The following is a 21779-nucleotide window of genomic DNA, read 5'->3' as shown; positions in this document are numbered from 1 at the left end:
AACAGTTGGAGGTTTATAGAGAAAAAGCTGTGAAGATGAAAGACACCCACCCCCTGTCCTCTATCACCTCCCTCTTCCTGCAAACACACACACACACACACACACGTATTCTATCTCTCTCTCTCTGTCTCTCCCACGTCCTCGTGCAGATTTACTGTCCCCTCTGTGACCAATTACCAGGACCCGGTGTGTCGCATGAGATGGGGAGGAAAGACCGTGAAGCTGAGCCGCATAACGCCGGTGCTGCTCATTATCGGAGGGCCAAGACGAGTCACCGTGATGCTTGCAACACGAATTAGCGCTCGCAACTGACGTGCTGCATGCCTTACCATGCCACTAATCAGCATACACACATACACACTGATTGGTTCAACACTGGTTGTCAACTTTACCATAAATTAGAGAGAAACATGTTTACACACAATCATAAATACAGGGCGCCAAAGTGTTACAATGGTTGATGGTAACATGCTTCATCTTGAAATAATGTCCAGTACAACCCAGATTTTGAATACACTGAATATCTCTTTTATTACAGATTAAATATCATGGCTCGTTCAAAGTTTACTTCTACTAACGGCTTATTATTGACTGCTATGTCCCTGATACAAGTACAGTAATTTGTCAAATTTCCTTTTGGAAATTGCCTCTGACAAGCAGCCATGGCAATTAAATCTTGAAATGTATAGAAAGCATAGACAGAAACCGAGGACAAGAGCAGAGAGACGGACAAACAGAGGACTATTACAAAAGACAGAAGGAGGGATGGTAGAGAGTTAAGGGTAAACTATAAAATTGAGGACCTGGGAAAAGACTTTAACTGGACTATCTGCTGGATCAGTGTTTAAAACCTCAAGGGCAGCGGAGGAGGGGGCACGAGGAGGAAAGTCTGTGGAGAGTCTATATTGATTCGTTATGATGACAATTGTCAAAAAAGTGCTGTGGTGCTGGTGGAATAAAAGCAGGACTGAAGTGAAAAGGGAGCGAGTGTTATGGCTCGAGGCTCGGCTGACCTTCCAGGTCTGTGAAGGGGACGAGACCGCAGGGCTGGGAAAACTCTCTCTCTCCATTCTCTTATCTGCTTTCCTCTGTGCTCGCTCTACCGCCATCTGTGGTGCCTATAGGCTCTGCTCAGTGCTTTTACTGTTGATCAGAGACAATATTGCTCTGAGTATTGCACAGTATGGAAACCCCACACAGCACTTTGCAGTATAAACCAGTCCGACATGATCTGAGAACAATAATATATCAGCACCAATGGTCGATATAACGCTTATAACTTCAATTTAATAATAAGCAAAAGGGAAAATCTTAATCCAAAAATTTTATTAAGATTTTTCATTTGTTTAAAATTTTCTCAGAACAATGTAAAATTAAGATTTTGGAGCCTCTTTTGTCGAAATTTAATTGAAATGTCGGATAGAAAAATAGAAAATTGATAAATATCAATTTCATCAATGATATCAATGACATTAACAGTTAAGAGCAGTTCATAAGCAGATACAAGTAAATCACATATTATTTTGACCCAGTTTTAGTTTTAAAATACATCACCTCTGCTGCTGCATTTACACATGTTGTCTCAGGCCCTGTCCCAATTCCTCTCCGGCACAAGGGAGAGGGCTAGAAAATCTTTCCCTGGGAATTGGGACACCACTCGCTACATCATCACCATTACAAACTTGGTTTGGTTGCGTGAACAGCGATTTTCCTGAAACTCTTATTACAGCGTTTCAATGACTTTTCATTTGCTACTAGAATAAAATTTGATATTTTGCAAAGGTTATTTTGCAAGATTTCATACTTAAATCTATGAGCATTAACCTGCAGCAGTCGCCATGTTGAGCATTTGGGATTTGCGTCTACCCCTTCATTTTTTAAAGGGAGTTCTGGATACACTACAGTTGAAGGGGTGTTTGAAGGCCTAGATGGCCACTATCCCTACAGAACAACACTACCCCTTTACAGCCACATGCAAAAACCAGGGGTTGGGCCAAGGGGTGAATTTAGACAGGGCCCTCTCAAGTTTTCACCTGTGGCACACTGGACACGGTAAGGCAGCGGAACGGCTTGCTTTTCATTTCCGCACCCATTTGAACAGATTAGACCTGGTACCGGCTGCTGCTGCGGCGCAGTTTAGCTGCGGTTCAGCCGTGGAAGCAGTGCTGCTCTTCTAGAGGATAGAGGTCTCGCCGATTTTTTCCGCGTTCCTTATGCTGTTCTCAGCAGAATAAACATTGATCTTTCACCACAGTTTTAATGCTCTGTCGAATATTTCTGAAGACAAATAGTTAATGTCTGTCGAATATGTCACAAAGGTAAACGTTTGCAATGCTTCCTGTACCCGTTTTTAAAATAGCTCTCCAGCGTTTCTCCTGACTGAACCCATTAATTTGTTTTAAAAAGTTTTTTATTTTGAAATATTTGCAGGAGCAGAAGATGCATGGCTTCATACTGTATAGTACCAGTATTTATTTGAGCACATAGGACTTATTTAAAAAGATACAGTGATCACAACAGATGATGGGCAGTAGGCTCTCTCTCTCTCTCTCTCTCTCTCTCTCTCTCTCTCTCTCTCTCTCTCAAACACGCACACAAAACCATGTGACTGATGCGCAATAGGTAAAAAAAACCTTCTCATTCCGGACCACTCGTTATGGATAAAAACAAAATGTTGATGTAGCGTGACATCATAGTAAAACTTCTGTTATTTATGGCCATTTTCAGGTCAAACCCTATGTAAAAACACAGCGGAGCGACAGTGATCCCCGGGCGTTAAACAGAGACTTACTTTCAGTAATATTTCCACAATACTGATCTAAGTATATCATTCTTTGGTCTTACTTTTTGCCATTGCTGTTCATACAATTTTGTAGAAACTCAACAACCAGATGTAAATAATCTTCTTCCTGTGTACATCGGCACATGCATGACCAGTGCGTTGTCACTTGGACTCAAAGATGAACTGATTAGATTTTCAGTGGTCAAGGGTTTTGCTGACCTAATGAATCTGGAAAAAATGTATGTAGACAGAAACTGCTCTGGTCGGCGGAGGCATCCAACTGCAGTACAGTACTTCTAGTTTTTAATGTAGCAAACAGTATTTTAAATGGTGTCTTCCTGTAGCTCTACTACATAACCGGTAGGTATTCAAAGGGAAAGATGTGTGTATATTTGTTAGTAGGGACATTATTAGGCTCAACTTAACCACCATAACCACCATAACCACGAACAGCCAAATGCACAAAGATAAATTAAAATATAAAAACACGTACACATCACTCTCTTCTCTAAACCACTCTCCATGGCTCAATGCAGCCCTGCCCACAGGGAGATTGTGTGTTTTTTTGTGCAGGTTTGTTTGTTTGTGTGTTTGTGTGTAGTAGGGTGACAGCGGTCTTTGAGCAGAGACATCTCTGATTCCCAAAGGACTTGAGACTCAAGATGACTGTGACTAGTGGAGCTGTTGGAATATAATGGCACTATTTAGCCTGCAGCACAGTGGTTGCACACAATCATACACACATATACACACACACACACACACACACTTACATGCACACACGCGTGCGGACACAGACACACAAACACACACCCTTCCTGGTCATGACTGACAGATCACATATTTACCATCATCACCCCTGGTGCTTCGTCTTGAGTCACTCCTGTTCCTCGCCTCTTGTCTCCACAACAGATTACACAAACCAAACACACACAGTGAGAAACTGATAACACAACAACCAGTGGATAATTTCAGAACTATGGAGTTTCTGCTGTGCATGTGGCTAATAGAAAAAATATTACTGGAGTTTTCTTGGGAAGATGAAAACTACTTCTGAAATATCTAGATCTGATTCGACAAATGTTTCATGAGCTTTAGGAATAATTAAAATGCAAATATCTAAACACGGTCTCAGAATGTCCACCCCCACAACAATGACCCCTATGGCAAAAACACATCAGGTTTTTTATAGTTTCTTTCACAAGTTAATAGTCATATTTGAAGATATTAAATATCAACACACGGTAACATAAGGTTATCAGTGAAAACGTATCAGATGATTTCCTAAAAACTTAAAGTATAACAAGGGTAATCGCTCAAAGAAAGATTCAACAGAACACCAGATATTATATGTACCCCTAAATGCTTTTTAAATATGATAATATAACATTGACAGGAATAAATAATAACAAATTCCGATTTTTAACACATTTTTGATCATTTATTCCATAAGCAAGTTACATACTAACACTATTGTAGTGCTGTTACAGTGGTGGTCAATGCAGGTGGTTACAGCTCAATACACAGATTCTTTTTTAATACAAACGGAAAGTAAGACAACTAGAAATAATTAAGAAACAGATGAGGAATGTTGAACATTCTGCCTCATTTTAAGTGGTGATATTAGGTTTGATTTATGAATAAAGTTGTATTACTTTCAAAGGTAGAAATGTAATTTGATGCACTGTCGCTTACCTCTAGTAAACAAGTGTATAAACATCTCCAGACTTTACCAAACTCACACACAGCATCAAGTTTGCTAGGAACACTGTCAAAGCCTCCATAGCTGCAACAGTGGAAACAAGTTCACTCGCACATTCACACAAATGTGTACTCTCACCCACAAACATATACATACACACAGACACACACACACACACACACACACACACACAGACACACACACACACACACACACACACACACACACAGACACACACACACACACACACACACACACACACACACACACACACACACACACACACACATACACACATACTCACTCACTCTGGCCCAAGGTGGATTTCTAGAGGTGCATACATTTGCATATATCTGCATGTTTAATGAGTTTAGGGAGATCAAGCGATCCGAGCGGCCCTTTGTGGGTATTTCTTTTCTTTTTTTTCTTTGTGTGTGTGTGTGTGTGTGTGTGTGTGTGTGTGTGTGTGTGTGTGTGTGGGGTGGGTCTCCATGTAAATATCACCCACTGTGTGTTGGCACCCGTCACAGATGGTCGGGGGCGAGGGCACCCTGTAGGCACAGGATACCTATTTCTGTTTGTCTGTGCGCTTTGTGTGTGGCTGGGAGGCAGAGAGAGTGTGACTCTGTTTTTGCACACGCCTGTGTTTGTGTGTGTGATTGTGTATACTTTGCACTGTAGATGGTTGTATATGTCATTTACTATGTGTACTTTTGCAGTGTGTCCATGTTTTCTTCTGTATGTGTTTGCATTTGTGTGTGTGCACTGTGTGTGTGTGTGTGTGTGTGTGTGTGTGTGTGTGTGTGTGTGTGTGTGTGTGTGTGTGTGTGTGTGTGTGTGTGTGTGTGTGTGTACAACTGTGTGTTCGGTTGTCTGTATTTAAGCTGGCTGCACTCTGTGTGTGTGCCTGCATGTGCATATCTCCCAGCATGTAGTGCGGCTGTGATGGCCCTGTTTTGGATGATTGATGTGTTGGAGGGAGCAGCGAGGAGCTCAGGTTGGGCCAGAGCCTCAGTCTGACACACTGCTGCTTCCCTGCTGCTTTACATATGTAGACGCAGCAAGACTCCTCCTCCCCTCCCATCTGACACTGGCTCCCGCTCCAACACAGCCAACACTCACAGGTTCTTTTCAGGGTTTTATTTTGAAGCCTCTGTTTATTTATCATTGCATTCCAGTATTGTGCTGCTTCCTGTTTCACATTTTACATCTGATGTTTGCCCAGTCCCAGTCCCAGGGCGTTAAAGTAATACAGGCTAATTTATTTAGACCTCGACATAAATAGATTGTGTCTGTCTTTTCTCCACAGGTAAATATTAAACTTAATGACAACCAAATACCATTTAACTGCTTCAGTTTCAGGTTGTTCACGCTGAGTCATCACCACACTGTCATAGCTTACTGGGACATCGTTAATAGTACTTGTATTACACCATGAACAGGACTGTCAGGTGATTACCACCTAGTTAAAAAGAAGATTTAGCTCATTACTTTAATATACTATATATATATATATTACCTAAATCTTCTCAGCCAGTGCTGGAAATCAAACCAACAACTATCCAAGCACGAATACTCATTATCTTTTCTCTAATTTGCTCACAGCCCAGTGAGAACTCTTAAATTGATTTCTAAATATTGTTTTTCACGTTGACATGTGGGACCGTCCCCGCCTCCTTGTAGCAAGTGGTAATTTTTTAATTGGTAAATTAGTATTGTTCATCCAAAGAGAGGGAATCAAAAGAGCCATAAGAGCAATATCTTAAAAGTCACAGTAGGTGATGCTGGAGAAAACAGCAAAAGTTGATTTTTAAAAGACGGCAGTTGACAAATATTTTCATTTTGTTGATAGAGCTTTTCATTTATTCATTGTTATCAGGATTTCAGGAGATTTAACAAAAACACCTTTGAAATAAATCATGTACCTTTAATGTAGGCAGATTTAGTTGTTGGTTATGTTTCTACAGGATTTGAAAGTTACAATAGTGCCTTCTGTTCTAAGATGTTTTCCCTCTTTTCATCTCACTTCATCTATCATACTTTGCCTCCTCCTGTCTGTCTCTCTCCCGACCCGCCTCTACATTACCACCTCTCTCTGAACTCCTTTCTCTTCTCGGGCTCCTCCTGTATCGCTGGTTCTCACTTTCCTTTCCCTGACACTCAGTTGTTTCTATATCCTTCCATCTCTCCCTTATCACTAATCCTCCCACTTCTCTCTTTTTGTTCCTCAGTAGTTTCTCTCTCTGGCTTTGAAATCCTTTCCCTTTCCCCTCTGTTCCCCTGCATCTGCTAATCCTTTCATTTTCTTTGTCTCTCTTTTGTCTAAAAGTCAGTTTAATTTCTCTTTTCTTTATGCCCTGATTTTTTTCTCTCTGATTGTAGTTCTCACAGTTGTATTCCACTGTAGTGGAACATTATTTTAATCAAGCCATAACAAGTGATATATTTCTCCTTAATTACTGGTCAGTTGTAGGCAACTAGTGGCCAATTTATACAACGATAAAGAGCACCTATGTCTGATATCATCACCAAACATGACGTGATATTAGACTGCTACATAGAGTTGTATTGTTAAGTAATGGAATTCAAAAACACTATTCATAGATTTCAATGGCTCTTGTGTTAAGTCGCTTTATCTTCAAAATTAACTCCAGCTCAAATAAAAACAATCAGGCAGCTGAAAACCACTTGACTCATGAGGTTTCCCAGCGACAGTGGGGTCACAGCTCCTAGGAGAGCCGTGTCGACTCAGTAGAAGGGCATGCTGGGAGGCTGGAGTGCATGAGAGGCATATCGATCTACCTGTAGCATCCAGCTGTTTGTTTATCTACAACAAATCAATGCAGCGCTCAGCTGGGGGCTGCCATGCCTGGCCTCTGGTCTGCTTGGAGAACTCACACACAACACTCTCACACACATAAATACATGGCACTCAGACCCTTTCACTTTTAGTACACTTTATTGTGTTGTAGTTTTAATTTTAAATGGAGAAATTTGATAGTTTTGCAGGTAAATCTTAGATTAGACTCTTGTTTTATATTTGAAACCTTTCAAAAATCAAAAGCTGAAATTTCCAGTCAACAAAAGTGCTCCGACCTTTTGCTGTGGTTCTCCAGATTGTGGTCAGATACTTTCTCTTTGATTAAATTATCATTGAGATGTGCCTTGAACTTGACCGGAGCCTACATGTGGTAAATTGAACTGATTGGACATCGTTTCTAAAGGCACAGACCTGTAAACATAGGGTCCCAGAGTTCACACTGCATGTGAGGACTAAAACCAAACCGTGAAGTTCTCTCAGACCTCTGTGCTAAAATTGCAGTGAGGCATAGATCAGAGCAAAGGTATAACATCAAGTGTTTCTAGATGCACAGAGGTTTCAATAATTGTGAAATGGAAGACATTTATAAACACCAGTACTCTGTGTAGAGTTGGCCATTCAGACAAACAGAGCAACTGGGCAACAAGGGCCTCTGTCAGGGTGGTGACCAAGAACCCAACAGCCAAAGAGCTTCAGGCGTCCACTGCTTTTTTAGAAGAGTCGCTTGATGGAAATCACCTGAAACAAAGACAAATGCAGCCAACTCATAGTTTGTCAAACAGCATTTAAAGGATGCTGAGAGCATGAGGGAAGATTGGCCAAAAAATGAACCTCTTGGGCAGAAGTCCAAGCCCTCCACTTGGCAAACAGCTGGCACTGCTCATCACCTGACCATTCTTGCAGTGAATCATGGTGGTAGCAGCATCAACCTGGAGGGTGCTTCTCAGGCAGGGACAGGTCAGAATCAGGAGAGGGATGTATCTGCTCCAGACTGCACTAAACCACTGGGACAACAGTTGACCTCTCAGGAAAACAATGACCCAAAGCAAACAGCCAAGACAATGCTGATGTGGTGATTGGACAAATTGCTGACTGTCCCTGAGTGACACAGCCCAAGAGACCCATAGCAGCTAGTTCGCAGGTGCTTCACATCCAACCTGACTGAGGTCAAGAGGATCTGCTAAGAAATATTTGATAAACTGCCCAAATTCAGGTGTGCGAAGCTTATACACTTACCCAGACCAAAGACCCAAATAGGTCATTTCTGATCCTACAGGTTCAAAGATAGATTGTTTAATACATTTGATAATGACCCTAAAAAGATATTTTCACTTTGTCATTATGGATTATTGAGTGTGAATTGATTGTCAAAGTTGGCAATTGTATTTATAATTAATTCCCCTACATGTGTAAGTGTGCAGAAGGTCCTCCTGACCCCTTCACTAAGAACAACCACAAGATTTCTGTCACGTTCAGTGAAAAGTATCAAACTACATGATATCAAACTACATGATATCAACCTAAAGGCAAGAAAACTGATTCAGCATCTGCCCCAGCATCTTGTTTTTGTTTCATCCATAACTTCTATGATGTGTTCTCTGACAAATACTAGTGCAGAGCATCTCTGTGTTCACCCCTGTGAAAGGCGAAGCTAAAGAGAACTGATGTTGCTGCCAGTGTATTTACCAATGGATCAATGCCACAAGATTTGCAAAACTGAAAAACAAGCCTACAAACAGTGACACAATAAATAGTAGTTATCTATTGCAGCACCGGATCATTAGTGACTACACGACCATATCACGACCATATCCTTATTAAAAGCCATTTGAAAATGATCTCAGTCATCAGTTCTGTACATAAGGAGCTTCCCACATTGACCTCTAATCAGAATCAGTCCATATGAGGATGAATAAAAAGGCCCATTATAGTTCCTGTTAGATGCACTTACTGAGACACAATCTCTTAGAGGTACCACCATGCCACTGAACTCCTCTAGGCATGTATGGATGAGTTCAATATGATCAAATTGAATGAAAAGATACAAATATTAATTTTTAGAACGAGTTGTGCTGAATAATTCCTTTTATTCTTTAAGCAAATGCCTGAAGTCCAGATGTGTGTGTACAAGCCATCACCTGCGTTTCCTCTTTACTATTTACAAGTGAAGAACAGCTCTTGTACCTTACTTAAGAGCCAGGATTGGCTTTTTTTTCCTTGGGTTGATAAAAGTTGGATGGTAGTTTAATAGAATAGTTTTGTGAACAAAGTTGAATAAGTTTAACATCAGTCATCAGGGATTCCTCTATCTCTACTGTAAATGTATGATATTAACTTTTGGAAGTTTTCCACATGAATCATTTCATGATGCTCTTGCTAATGTGTTTGTTTCTAGGTGACTGACCACAAAGGCAGTGTGAGGGGGTGTGCGAGGCTGACTGAAGAGGAGGCAGCCGGAGCCTTGCTCGCTGTTACACTCATCCTCTATGGCACCTACCACCCACACCGGACCACGCACGGTAAGTGTCAACCACGTGCAGAACTTTGAACTCATGCAAACTTAAGTAAGCGGAGGCACGGTTACTGTAAAAGGTTTGATTACAGCATCCACTGAAAGCCTGAAAGTAAACTGATGTACAAATTCATGAATGAATTGAAAAGAACAGCAAATTTTGTGTGTGGGTATGCAAATTTAAATTTCATCAATCCCATGTTTTTCTGTGGAAAGTGGAAGCAGGAAGCCAAAACTGACCTAGCCCTCCTCCCCCACGGCCACCTGCCTCCCACCTGCCATCTCTGCTTCCTTGGCTAGGGCAGTGTAGAGGAAGTCAGTCGAGCCGCTGACCACAGGGACTGTGATGTGTAATTACAACGTGACCCCTGGCTGCCCCTCCCCAATCCCACCCCCTCCCCCACAGTGTGTGTCAGCTCCCCCGGTGCACACACCTCGTTAGCCGCACCGGCACGAAGCCACAGCACCGTCCTCCCTGTCCCTGTCGGGGGTTTTGGGTTTGTTAGAATCACCGAGGCATGCTGGGAGAGAGACACTGAACCAGACTTTCCTGTTGCTCTCGGTCAACAGGAGTTCCCAGTGGTTATGGAGGTCCTGGAATTTCATGGACTTTTGAAAGATAGCCAAGACAGATAAGGGACCTTAATAAATTAGAAGTTAAAGTAAGGAAATCTGACTGATTGGATTTTCCTTTTTTTTACTCAAAACTGTATCCCCCCCCCTCACCTGCATTTAAATCAAAAATCCAAATTTCAATAAAAACCACAACACAAGGAGGGAAGCACATTTTTAGGGCAAGAAACTAATCCAGCTCAGTACTGGAAACCTGGAAAGAGATGGAGAAGTTGTGGAATTCAACCTGTAGGGCCACAGTGGGACCCTCTCTCCCTTTTCGCACGTTTGTGTGTGTGTGTGTGTCTTGCTCTGTTGCTCTCTCGTCTCTTTCTGTCAAGATGCTGATCTCTCTGTTGAGAAATCAATGGCTCTCCCCCTCCTTCTCTCCATCCATCCATGTATCCCCTCTCTATGCTCCTGGATCTAACCCAAGTTCAAGCTGTTAGTCAATCTGCTGTCTACACGCACACGCACACGCACACACACACACAAACACACACACACACACACACACACGCACACACACACACACACACACACACACACACACACACACACACACACACACACACACACACACTATAGGCTTACTCATTTACAGGTTCTTCCAGTGTTGCAGCTTCTCAGACTTATCCCCAATGACATCACCCTGTAGTTGTTTACCACACGGTGCTCTGAACTTCAGCCACAGTCGTTACATGCTGATTGTTATTTGCAGTCAAATAATTAAGGTAACTCTCTGATGAAAGTTTGGGAAATACATTTTACAATACATATTAGAAGACCGATACCATTCTCATGTCTGTAAGCTAATTGTGTTGGTGATTAGCTTAGCTTAGCGAACAAAGTGGAAGCACGAGGAAATTGTTTTTGTACAGCAAACGAAATACATGATACTTGTTGAGCTTTAGAGGTGCCACTATGCTGATTTTATACATTCTGACAGCGCTAAGCTAGCTGTTTAGCCTCTGCTTCCAGAGCTGTAAAATGGGATGACACGACTGCTCTCCAAAAAGGAAGCCAAAGCATCTCTTTTCCACAGATCATGAATTCAACCTCTTCAATGTTAGTAGATGGGCAAATATATTTTTACAAAAGATGTTTTCTGTCACACTGATGTATGTACACTGATGTATGTACATTTTTTCAGAAAATTTGATTCTAATTAGTTATTTGATTGACTAAATATAGGGTGAAATGTATTGATTGAGAGCTGAGACTGACTCCTGATTGGTTGAGTGCATGTAACGATGAGATCTCACATTGTAGTTCTATTCCCTCATCACTACTGCATTAGACTATGGCTACTAATGTGCAAGATGGCAGCATTTATAGTCAAGATATTTTAATTTCATTTCTGGATAGTGGGCGGAAGTGGCGGCACGTCGTCCATCTTTAAATGGGACAGGGTTTAGTTTAATAAAGCACAGAGGTAATGATGTCTGATAATAATAATAATAATAATAATAATAATAATAATAATAATAATAATAATAATAATAATAATAATAATAATAGCTTTATTTTTTTATAACACTTATCTAAACAGGTTACAAAGTGCTTAACAAAAATCCATGGCAAAAAATTAATGAACTAAAATAAAATGTAATTCAGTTCAATTTTAAGAGCAAAATCATAACATATTAAGGTCAGGACCTTAAAATGTATACAGAATCCCAATAGTTCCCACAATGAGCAGCACTTTGGCGACTGTGGACAGAAAAACTCCCTCATTAACTGGGCCATCTGCCTCGACCGGTTGAGTTGAGCAGAGAAAAATGGGGAAGAGAGGGGAGGTGGGTGGTAATGAGAGGGAAAAAAGAGAGGGGGGATGTCTAAAGCAGTCCTATTTAATGCAATAAGGAGTTCAAACAACACAGTATAATTACAAATCGCATGTTAAAGATGCTTTTCTATCAAAATAAGTTTTGATCCACCAAGCAGGCCACATGGCTTTCACAGTCAGATTTACCTTTAGCCCCAAGTTCGGCCTGTATCATTGATAACAAGGCAAAAACACTGAAGATATGTCCCTAACATCCGCTGGCGGCCACTAATAACTGCTAACATCAACTGTTAGTTGGTAACCTAAATTGTGCAGAAGACCTTCAAACATACAAGGGATATTCACCATCTAGTCCTATATTTTAAAGTATATACAGTCTGTGGTTTGTACTAAACTTTGCAAACTATCTCCAAGCTCTAGCTTAACATTGAGTGTGAGAGAGGTCAAGTTCCTCTATCTCTCTACAAGAAAGCAAATTAGTGTACTTCCAAAAATGGGAAAGTAATGGCCAACGTGCCACTGTCCTGTCAGTAGTCTTTTTTAAATAAAGTAGTCACCTACTAACAGTACTAACAGTACTAACAATACATATTTAAGAATGTTTATTTTCTAAGCTTATTTTGACGAACACAATGTGCTTGAACAAGGAATTAGGAATTCTGCATGGATGTTAGACGTATAAATTGCCCCTCTGTAATTTCTGGTCCCATTATTACATTACATTTCATTTAGCTGACGCTTTTATCCTAAGCGACTTACAATAAGTGCATTCAACCACGAGGGTACAAACCCAAAAACAACAAGAATCAAGAAAGTACAATTTTCTTCAAGAAAGCCAAACTACAAAGTGCTATAAGTAAGTGCCATTTAAGTGCTACACAATTTTTGGTTGAAACTTTTTTTTTTTCTTTTTTTATTCAAGGTATAGTCCCCTAAATAAAAAAAATCTTAGATTCACCATTAGTGCATCCTCACCAAACTGAGAAAAACAAGTTTCTTTATGAAGCTGACTTTGTGCACAGAGGCTTTTGTCACATTGAAACAGGAAAGGGCCAAGCACAGTGTTGCAAAGTGTCTAAAGCGTCAGAAGCATTAGGTTTTCTCTCAGTTGCAAAAAGGGGTTAAGCACAAAGCATGAAAACATCCCCAGAATATAAGTATACATTGGTATAGCATGCAGAAGTGTCTCAGGGTGAATTTTCGGTTTTGTACAATGTCCTTTAAGAGTGCTTATTATTTACCATCGTAACTGTAAGTGCTTGGGCAGAGTTTATCATTTAGCAGGGAGCTAGAGAATGTCAGAATTTAGGGGAAGACCACTGTCTCTGTCCAGAGATTTACTTTTATTAGAGACTCTCCACTTTTTACTGGAGAGATTTTAATGATTTCTGTCCCTTTCCACGTCTACCTGATAATTATTATAGACCACACACATCCCAGTGGGAGTAGAAATTACCGAGCAAATAACGTATACTGATTTTCTGTGACCCCTGTGTCCTCTGTTAAATCCTCTGCACCTACTCCAATCATTGGAGTAGAAAAGAGATACCATTGCCATTTTATATAAGGTACACTTAGCCCAAACTAATGCAGTTTAATCAAACACCCTGCAATAAATCCTACCTTCATGCACTACAAACTACAGTCTCCAAAGTGACCATGAAGTTAAATCAACACTTGAACAACAACTGAACATAACAACCTTCATAAAGAACAGGATTTATTGCAGGGCTGTTGTATTAGACAGCATTTATTTTGGCTAAATAAATTAACTGTATCTGCTGTCTTAACTGCAACTAAATTAAACTGATTTCTGGGCAGGAAGCACAAATATTTACACAATGCAGAGAAAATAAGGGATTGTTAGAACATAGTTATTGAATCCATTCCCACTTCTGTAACACTCAACACTCGCGAAATATACGGCTTATATATAGAGAATGTATATAGTGGTAACTGATGGATGATTATGACACCTATTATCTCATTACTCATAAAGAAGTGGTGGAATTTCACAAAATCCCTTTAACTTGCTTTAATTTTAATTGACAGACTCATGATTCCAGTTTTTTGTATTTATAATTCTAACATGTCCCTATTTATTTACCAGTCTGCACATTTGCTGCACAGAAAGTTATGATGTTGGTGGAATTGTAATAGACATTGAATTGAATTGCATGTAGAGAAAAAGTAAAACCAGCAATGCACTTAATTTGTTCTCTGCCAACATCCTTGATGTTTGCTTTGTGCCAGTCCCCCCTGAAGACACCACGTGGCGAGCCTTACACTCACGATGTGTAGGATGAAGCTGCAGCAGCTCCAACCAACCCGGGTGTCTTTTGTGATCCAGCTTCATCCGTGTGTTTGAGCGCGTCCCTCCACCTCTGTATGTGTGCGCTACCCATGTGTGTTTATTTGGTGGCTGTGCGGGAAGTGAAGGTAAATTGCTGTGATTATGTGGCAGTAATTGAACAGGGATGGAGTGTTTAATTGAGTTGTTGTTTCCTGATGTTTCTTTGTAGCAGGAGCTGCTGCGCTGACAGGTGCCTCGTCTCGCCTCACTGAGATGAGAGTTTTTTTTATATACCATCACATAGGCTTTGTAGTGTGTGTGTATGTGTGTGTGTGTGTGTGATGTTGTTGCTGGCGCTCTGTGTGTTTTGGCTCAATGGTGTTTGTTTGGCTGAGGAATATGTGTGTGGGCTTTACTGTTTCAGCAGGTTCAGGAAAGCGTGGGGTTTGAGAGATGCTTCTCTGAGCTCTGACAAGTTATACCCAGTGTTTACAGGGACGTATAGTTTAAAATCTCTTTGTCTATTTCAGAATCAGAAAAACTTAAATGATCCCCAATAATGATAATAATAATAATTATTATTATTATTGTTGTTATTAGTATTGTTATTATTATAAATGCACTACAAGTTAATGGATGCAATGTGCAGAGTCTGACGTCTTGCCGTAACAAAGTAGATGATGTAATACACGGTTCTCATGTAAGCAATAACCAAGATGGAGTGTGAGAACTCCCTGGACTTGAAGTTTGGACGTAGCCCTACTGCTAAACAGTTCATGTCTGTATGTGTCTACCTGCCTGTCAAAATGTGTATATTGGTGCTTATGTGCATGCATGGTGTGTGTGTGTGTGTGTGTGTGTGTGTGTGTGTGTGTGTGTGTGTGTGTGTGTGTGTGTGTGTGTGTGTGTGTGTGTGTGTGTGTGTGTGTGTGTGTCGCTCACTCTATCTGATCTGCCTCCTGGGCTCTATGGCCCAAATCAAATGGTAGGAAACATCAATTTACCCATCCCCTCTCCTCCTCCTCCCTTCTTCTATAATTTCTCCTCTCTTCTTCCTCTCCTCCCCCCCAGCTCCTCTCCTCCTTCTCTCCTCCCTTCCTTGGCGTATTGCTCTCTGCGGAGGTGTGATTACGTTCCTCCTCTCAGCACCAGTGATCGGAGGGTTCAGTGTGTGGTGTGTCAGTGTGTGTTGTGTGTTTGGTGACTGGTTGGTGATCTGAGCAGCCTGGCGCTGGGTATTGTGCAGCGCAATTCAGCGATGATGTCTCCAGTTGAGTGCCTCCATTCACAATTACAGCCTCTCCATTAGCTGCAGCCCTCACCAACGTGTTGTTGTCTTTTCTTCTTCTCTGCAAAAAAAAAGCAATTAAAGAGGGACAAAAACAAGCTCGAGCACAAGCAGTGTACCTGGAAAATGAAAAAAAAAAAAACAGCAAGGGAAGGGATGTTGGAGTGGGACTGTGATTCTTTAGTTGGGGTTCACACCGCACACTATCTCTGTTTTACTCTCAAGGAAAGCCTCCAGGATTTATTTGAACATTCACACATGACTGCCAGCTCCTCTAGGAGACTCACACTACTCAATGTCGGATATGTATTTCGGATTTTCCTCTTGTACTGTAAGTGTGTGTGTCTTATATTTTCACACTTAAAAGGATCAGATTTCATTCACAAGCACAGGAAGTCTAGGGAACCCCTCTAAAGGAGGACATTTTGGAGCTGCTGCTCAGAAAGGAGCAAGTTTAGGTTATAAACTTTGATGGTGAAACATTAGTTTGTGTGATTCATTGTCAGAACAGTGTGTGAACACAAAGAGTCAACAGCTGCATGCACAGTTTCAAGCAGCTTTATTTATTCAAAATATATAAATAATATTGAAAGATAAAAAGTTTTATAGCACAGCAGAATGTTTCTATTTATTTCATTTTGCAAAAGAAACAATGCAATACATGATTGATGGTTTAATGATTGATCATTATAGTTGTAAGGATGGTTTTGTTTGCTTGTAAAACAGCTTTGTTAAAGAAACGCAACTGTCCTGAAACACACACAGTCCCTGCAACACAACCATTCACATGTGTCTGATCTGTCTCTGTTGTATACATGTGTAACAACTATGATCACCACTGAAAGGCCAAAGTTAGTCATGTCGTAAAAATTCAAAATTCAACTCTTTATTTTGGTCTTTGCACATTTCCTGTGACTTCTTCACAATAACAGCCACCACATGTTTTGCCATTTGAATGCTGCTAATGTGAAGTATAGCCACAGAGCAAAATGTTTGGTTTGCAAAGTACTTACTCACAGTACTGACTTACTACAACTTTGAACAGCTCAGCCCTCATGTGTGTACAGACAATGAGTCCTGTGTGGGTATGGCAGAATCTACCACAACCAATAAAAACATTACATGGAGAATTAAATACTGAATGAAAATACAGTTAAAGGCTATCAATGAAAAATGCTTTAAATAAATCATGTAAATGAAACAGGATTTTATTTTATGATAGTAACTTTAAATATTGCACAAAATAGACAAAAATAAACTTTACAAATACTGACAGGTTCAAGGATTTCAAGTCTGCAAAAGAGACCCTGAAAACCTGTTCCTGTTTTTGTCCCATTGTCATTGTATTTTCAACTCTTACTTTATCCCACTTGATGCATTCAAAGATCTATTGTTTATTTGTATCCTTTGCAACATTTGAAATATTTGCAAAGACCTGTTATTTGGATAAAAACAATTCAGCAAACACTTAATCTATGCTTTCTCTCTCTATCTCCCTCTTTTAACATCAGAAAGACCCCTGCAGAGCATTGTGTCCATGGGGTCACGCCACCTCGTCCCTCACAAGTGGGTGAACCAGAGGGACCCTTACCCGCCTCTGGGGCTGATTCAGTGGATCTACCAAATGGAGAGAGACAGGAAGGTGCGGGCTACTGATATCACCGTACCCGCCAGACCCAAGGTACAGTACTGTACACAGAGCTGAAAAGGCACGTTTCACACATCGCACACACTGTGATTTACTATTCCAATAAATCACTGGCACCACCTAATTTCCTATGGATTTCAATTTCCCTCTGGACATATCTGCATTGATCAACTTCAGGTGTAAGGATGTGCCAGGCGTCGCTCACTGTGACACTGAAGAATGGCTCACAGATCTTTGCCATTTGTGTGTGTGTGTGTGTGTGTGTGTGCGTGTGAGCCTTTGCGTGTGCATAGGGGTACGAAAGAGGGATTTGTGCAGATGCAGCACTTCTGTTGAACACCGTCGTCACCGTCAAGGCTTTAGGATACAAATCCTTGAGTCTGAGTAATAACATCTGAAAATGTCAGAATCATACAGACAGCAATAGGGATCAGACAGTTGAACCAAGACTTGAGATATTGTTATTCTGATCATATCTGCTCATACACTGAATCTTCGCCTGAATATAAGGCACAATTAAATATAAGCCACGATTCTCCAACTGTTGTTATTGGAGAAAAAAAGCAGAGGGAATGACTCTGTTTTAAAATTAGAGAGCACTCTGTGGTCTACTTAATCGTCTTCCATCTCAATGTTTGAACTGAAACTAATTTAATTCTCTTTCAGTGTCAGGATTATTCTCTCCAAATCATTGAAGCCTTGTGTCTGTGTCCTTATTGCTGCATTATCAGGCCAATTACAGCTCTGACCGAATACCTGACGACAGGTATAGCCCTGTTTGTGTGCATGTTACTGGCCGACACATGCCCTTGCAGGGGTACATGGTCCCTGGGCCTGTAGATGAGTTTTGAGCCGGTGTTAGGAGGCAACGACGAGGCCTGACAACGTCTTTACCCCGAGTTACTCCCCTAGAGGCAGATCTGAATGGATCGTAGAGGCTAGGAGGAGAAATAAATTGGAGAAAAGGATAAATCGATGCTTGGCGGAGAGGCAAACAGACCTTCCAACCCCCGGCCCAGACACACACACACACACACACACACACACACACACACACACACACACACACACACACACACACACACACACACACACACACACACACGTACCACAGCGTGGCTTTTTTTCCTTGGGCTGTATTGGATTGGTATGCAGAGCTGAGGAGAGAGACGCTCAGAAAAGACTTGGCCTACAAATGATGTCCTTTGTTTGATCCATTAGGTTGGGGGGTTGGTTGGTGGGTGGATGGGGAGGGTCGTCCCACGGAGACGGTGGAAGGGCTGGGAAACAAACATCTCTGTCTGTGAGCCTCTCTCTCCCCCTCTCTTGCTCTCTCCCTCTCTCCCTCTCTAACTGCTTCTCATCTGAGGGAGGAGAAAGAGATCAGCTCCAGGAAATGCTGGTTATCATCTGCTTCTGTTGATGAGTTAGAGGGCAGAGAGGATATACTGTCAGTGTGGGTGCATTCCACCGTCTGAAGGATATTTCCAGGTTATTTCCACATGTGTGTTATTTTGTTCCTCATTCATGTGAAGTTAATTCCTGAGAATTGACAATACAGTCACATTGCTAAAAACACGAGCAATCATACAGGTTTATCTTAATATGACTAATAGAAATGAATGCCAAAACCACAATCCAGAAAAGAAGACCCCCCAACCATCCTTGAGACTCACTTAACATGTTCATATTCTGTGACGTTTCCTTGTAAGAGTGTTTCAGTTCCAAGTCAGATCTTGTTAACTCTTAACTGCACACGCTGCTGGTAAATGGCTTGTTTCAGCCAGATGAATGTCATGTGTTTGTGAGGGCCGCATCCACAAGATTTGAACATTGTATCAACGCGCCTCATTTGCTATATAATATATAGATTTTATACAAGAAAAAAAACAAAGAACTTCACATAAAAGCCAACAAATTCAGCCCTGTCAGTCGTGGTATTTGGGGCAGCCAGAAATATGACTTACAATATAATGACGATACATGGTAGAAAAATGTCTTAGATTGGAGGTGGTCAAAGTAGACAGTCAGGGATTAATGATGGAATATATTCCATTATTACCTTCGCTAAGGACGTTATGTTTTCATCCGTGTCTGTTTGTTTGTTGGTTTGGTTTGTATTTCGAGGAAACTTGGTGAAGGATACAGTATGGGTCCGCGAAGAACCCATTACAACCGGATTAGGGGGCAGATCCAGGATTTTCTTTTCACTTTCTTTAGCATTGTCAGATTGTATATTTTTTTACAGTTTTCGTGGATCTTGATGAAAAAAATCAGGCACATTTAGGGGGCTAATATTTAAGAATAGAATATTAATTTGACATTTGATTAGATTTTTAGAGGTGCAAACAGTCTGGTCCTCACTAGATGGATGAATGGTTGTGGAACTGAGTCCAGCTTCAAATCAAACAGGTGTTTATCTCCTGAGAAGAGGGGTGCACTTCCTGTAGGACAGGCCTGGACCACTGCTATGTTTATCAGTTGTTTGTGCCTGAGACCTGTTATCAAGTTCAGCAGCAAACTTCTGTCTCAACTCAATTTCAACCTCACTCTATATTTCTGCTCAGATTTGTTGCTCCTTTGCTGCTCTCCCTGTCTTACTTGTACCGTTCTCGGCTCTTTACCAGCAATGGCATACGTCGCCGTTTATTTTGGCGCTGGAGTTCTCTTTTCACTCCATGTCTTTTTATAGTTTTGTCGTTCATAGCGTACTCCCCGCTGTGCTTCTATTTTCATGAATGCTGTGAGAAATAATTGAAAGCGTCGTGTATGCTGCCGTCTGTTGCCGCGCTCTCACTTCCTCGTGCCTGGTAAATACTGTATCACTGAAACCTCTGCTGCAAGCTACCGGCTCAGGATTCCTCACAGCTCTGGGACGTTAAAGCTTGCTGAAAACTTGAGTCCAGATCAAATCGTAACTGGTGTCTAAATGTCACTCCTGTGGACAGAGACAGTTTTTGGTTGATTTCAAATTCAGCTGTTTGTCCCCGTCTTTTTCCCTGAGAAAACAGAGTTGAGTCAGTTTCTTTGAACTGTTCATGTCCTGTTTCTCTCCTCTTTTAATCCATGACATCCATAAGGAGGAGTAAAATGATGTCAAAGGAGTCACAGCCCCTGCTGCAAGTGGTGCTGGTGTGAAATACAACAGATGGAGGACCTCAAGGAGTCTTAACAAGCATGAACAATGTACCACAACAACTATAAATAAAATCATGGCTTTTTACAGTCAGGCTAAAGGGCTACTTCACAGATTTATCTCATGGGGAGTACGAGTCTGTAAAAAGAATAGAACATAATATCGTCTGTGGCTCCCGAAGAGCTGCTAGTGGGGAAAAAACTTTGATGTCATCAGATTTGGGGATGGAGACAGAAACCCTCCGTTAAATATGACATGACCTCTGACTTTCAGAAAGTTGATTGGATACTTTTACAGTTTATTGTGTCATTGTATGGGGGGAAAATAGGAGAAAACAATCAACCAATTAATTGATTATTTAATTACTCAATAATTTCACACCTTCCGTCATTAAGTGACTCCTCTATTACGTTCTGTCATCCTGGGTTTTAACCTCAGAAACAGGAAAATATGTGTGATTCTTCACTTTTTCACCTTTTATTCGTCTTTAACACAAATATGTGTTTCATCACCCAAATGTGGAAGATCCCTGGAAACTTATTGTGTTAACAAGACGCCAAATATCACTGAACTACATCATCAAATGGAAAAACCTACTTTAGTCAAGTTTCCAACCAAATGCAAATGAAACCAAATTTCTGGAACACGTGGATGGAATCAACATGTATTTAAAAAAATTCTGTGACCGTTTGAGGTTTATTTTTTCTTGCATGATTAACAGTTGACAGCGACTGTTTACTGTTCGGGAGAGTGAAGAGAAAACTGTGATTTTAAGAATAAGATACCATTTGGAACCAAAATGCCTGTGCTCTTTCTTTTCCATCTAAAACAACTGAGAGTAAAGTTGTTAAACAGAAAAATATTTGACAATGATTTAGATTTTTGGGATTATAAATATATTCTTTGCATCATTTTATTTTTCTTTATTTTATGTTCTTACTTTCCATATTGATCCTTAGTTCCAGCTTCTACATGTGAGCATTTGTTGCTTTTTCATGTAGCCTGATAGTAAATGAAGTATCTCTGGCAGTATGAAGATGTATTTCTGTGCTTTAGAAAAAGGGCCTTTCTGACAATATATTGAATTATTAATTAAACAATAATGGTGAAAATAACATGTAGATTTTCTGATCTTTAATATAATTGCTATATGTAACCCTAGATCAAGTTTTCTTGTGTCATTCTCTCATCACCCA

At 40.7% G+C, this 21779-nt stretch overlaps 1 protein-coding gene and 1 long non-coding RNA gene across 5 annotated transcripts in view; one reads left to right on the top strand and one right to left on the bottom strand.

Annotated features, from left to right (window-relative positions):
* LOC117777394 (furin-like protease kpc-1) overlaps nt 1–21779 on the top strand; it is a 171003-nt gene that overhangs the window by 148756 nt on the left and 468 nt on the right. For 2 of the 4 annotated variants that reach the window (XM_034612152.1, XM_034612155.1), the window contains exons 17-18: nt 9701–9824; nt 17311–17480. In XM_034612152.1, coding sequence (XP_034468043.1) covers nt 9701–9824; nt 17311–17480 — 294 coding nt within the window. Of the gene's footprint in view, nt 1–9700; nt 9825–17307; nt 17481–21779 lie in introns of all 4 variants that reach the window. The other 2 variants (XM_034612151.1, XM_034612154.1) reach the window with 1 other exon arrangement.
* Nucleotides 18161–20968, bottom strand: LOC117777399. Its single transcript, XR_004616596.1, has 2 exons — nt 19510–20968; nt 18161–18811 (listed from the first exon to the last, which is right to left on the bottom strand). It is a non-coding gene; the product is annotated as an uncharacterized LOC117777399 (long non-coding RNA).

This window comes from Hippoglossus hippoglossus, chromosome 16 (assembly GCF_009819705.1).
Source record: "Hippoglossus hippoglossus isolate fHipHip1 chromosome 16, fHipHip1.pri, whole genome shotgun sequence".
Classification (NCBI taxonomy): Eukaryota; Metazoa; Chordata; class Actinopteri; order Pleuronectiformes; family Pleuronectidae; genus Hippoglossus; species Hippoglossus hippoglossus.
This window is presented reverse-complemented; position numbering and strand designations above follow the sequence as displayed.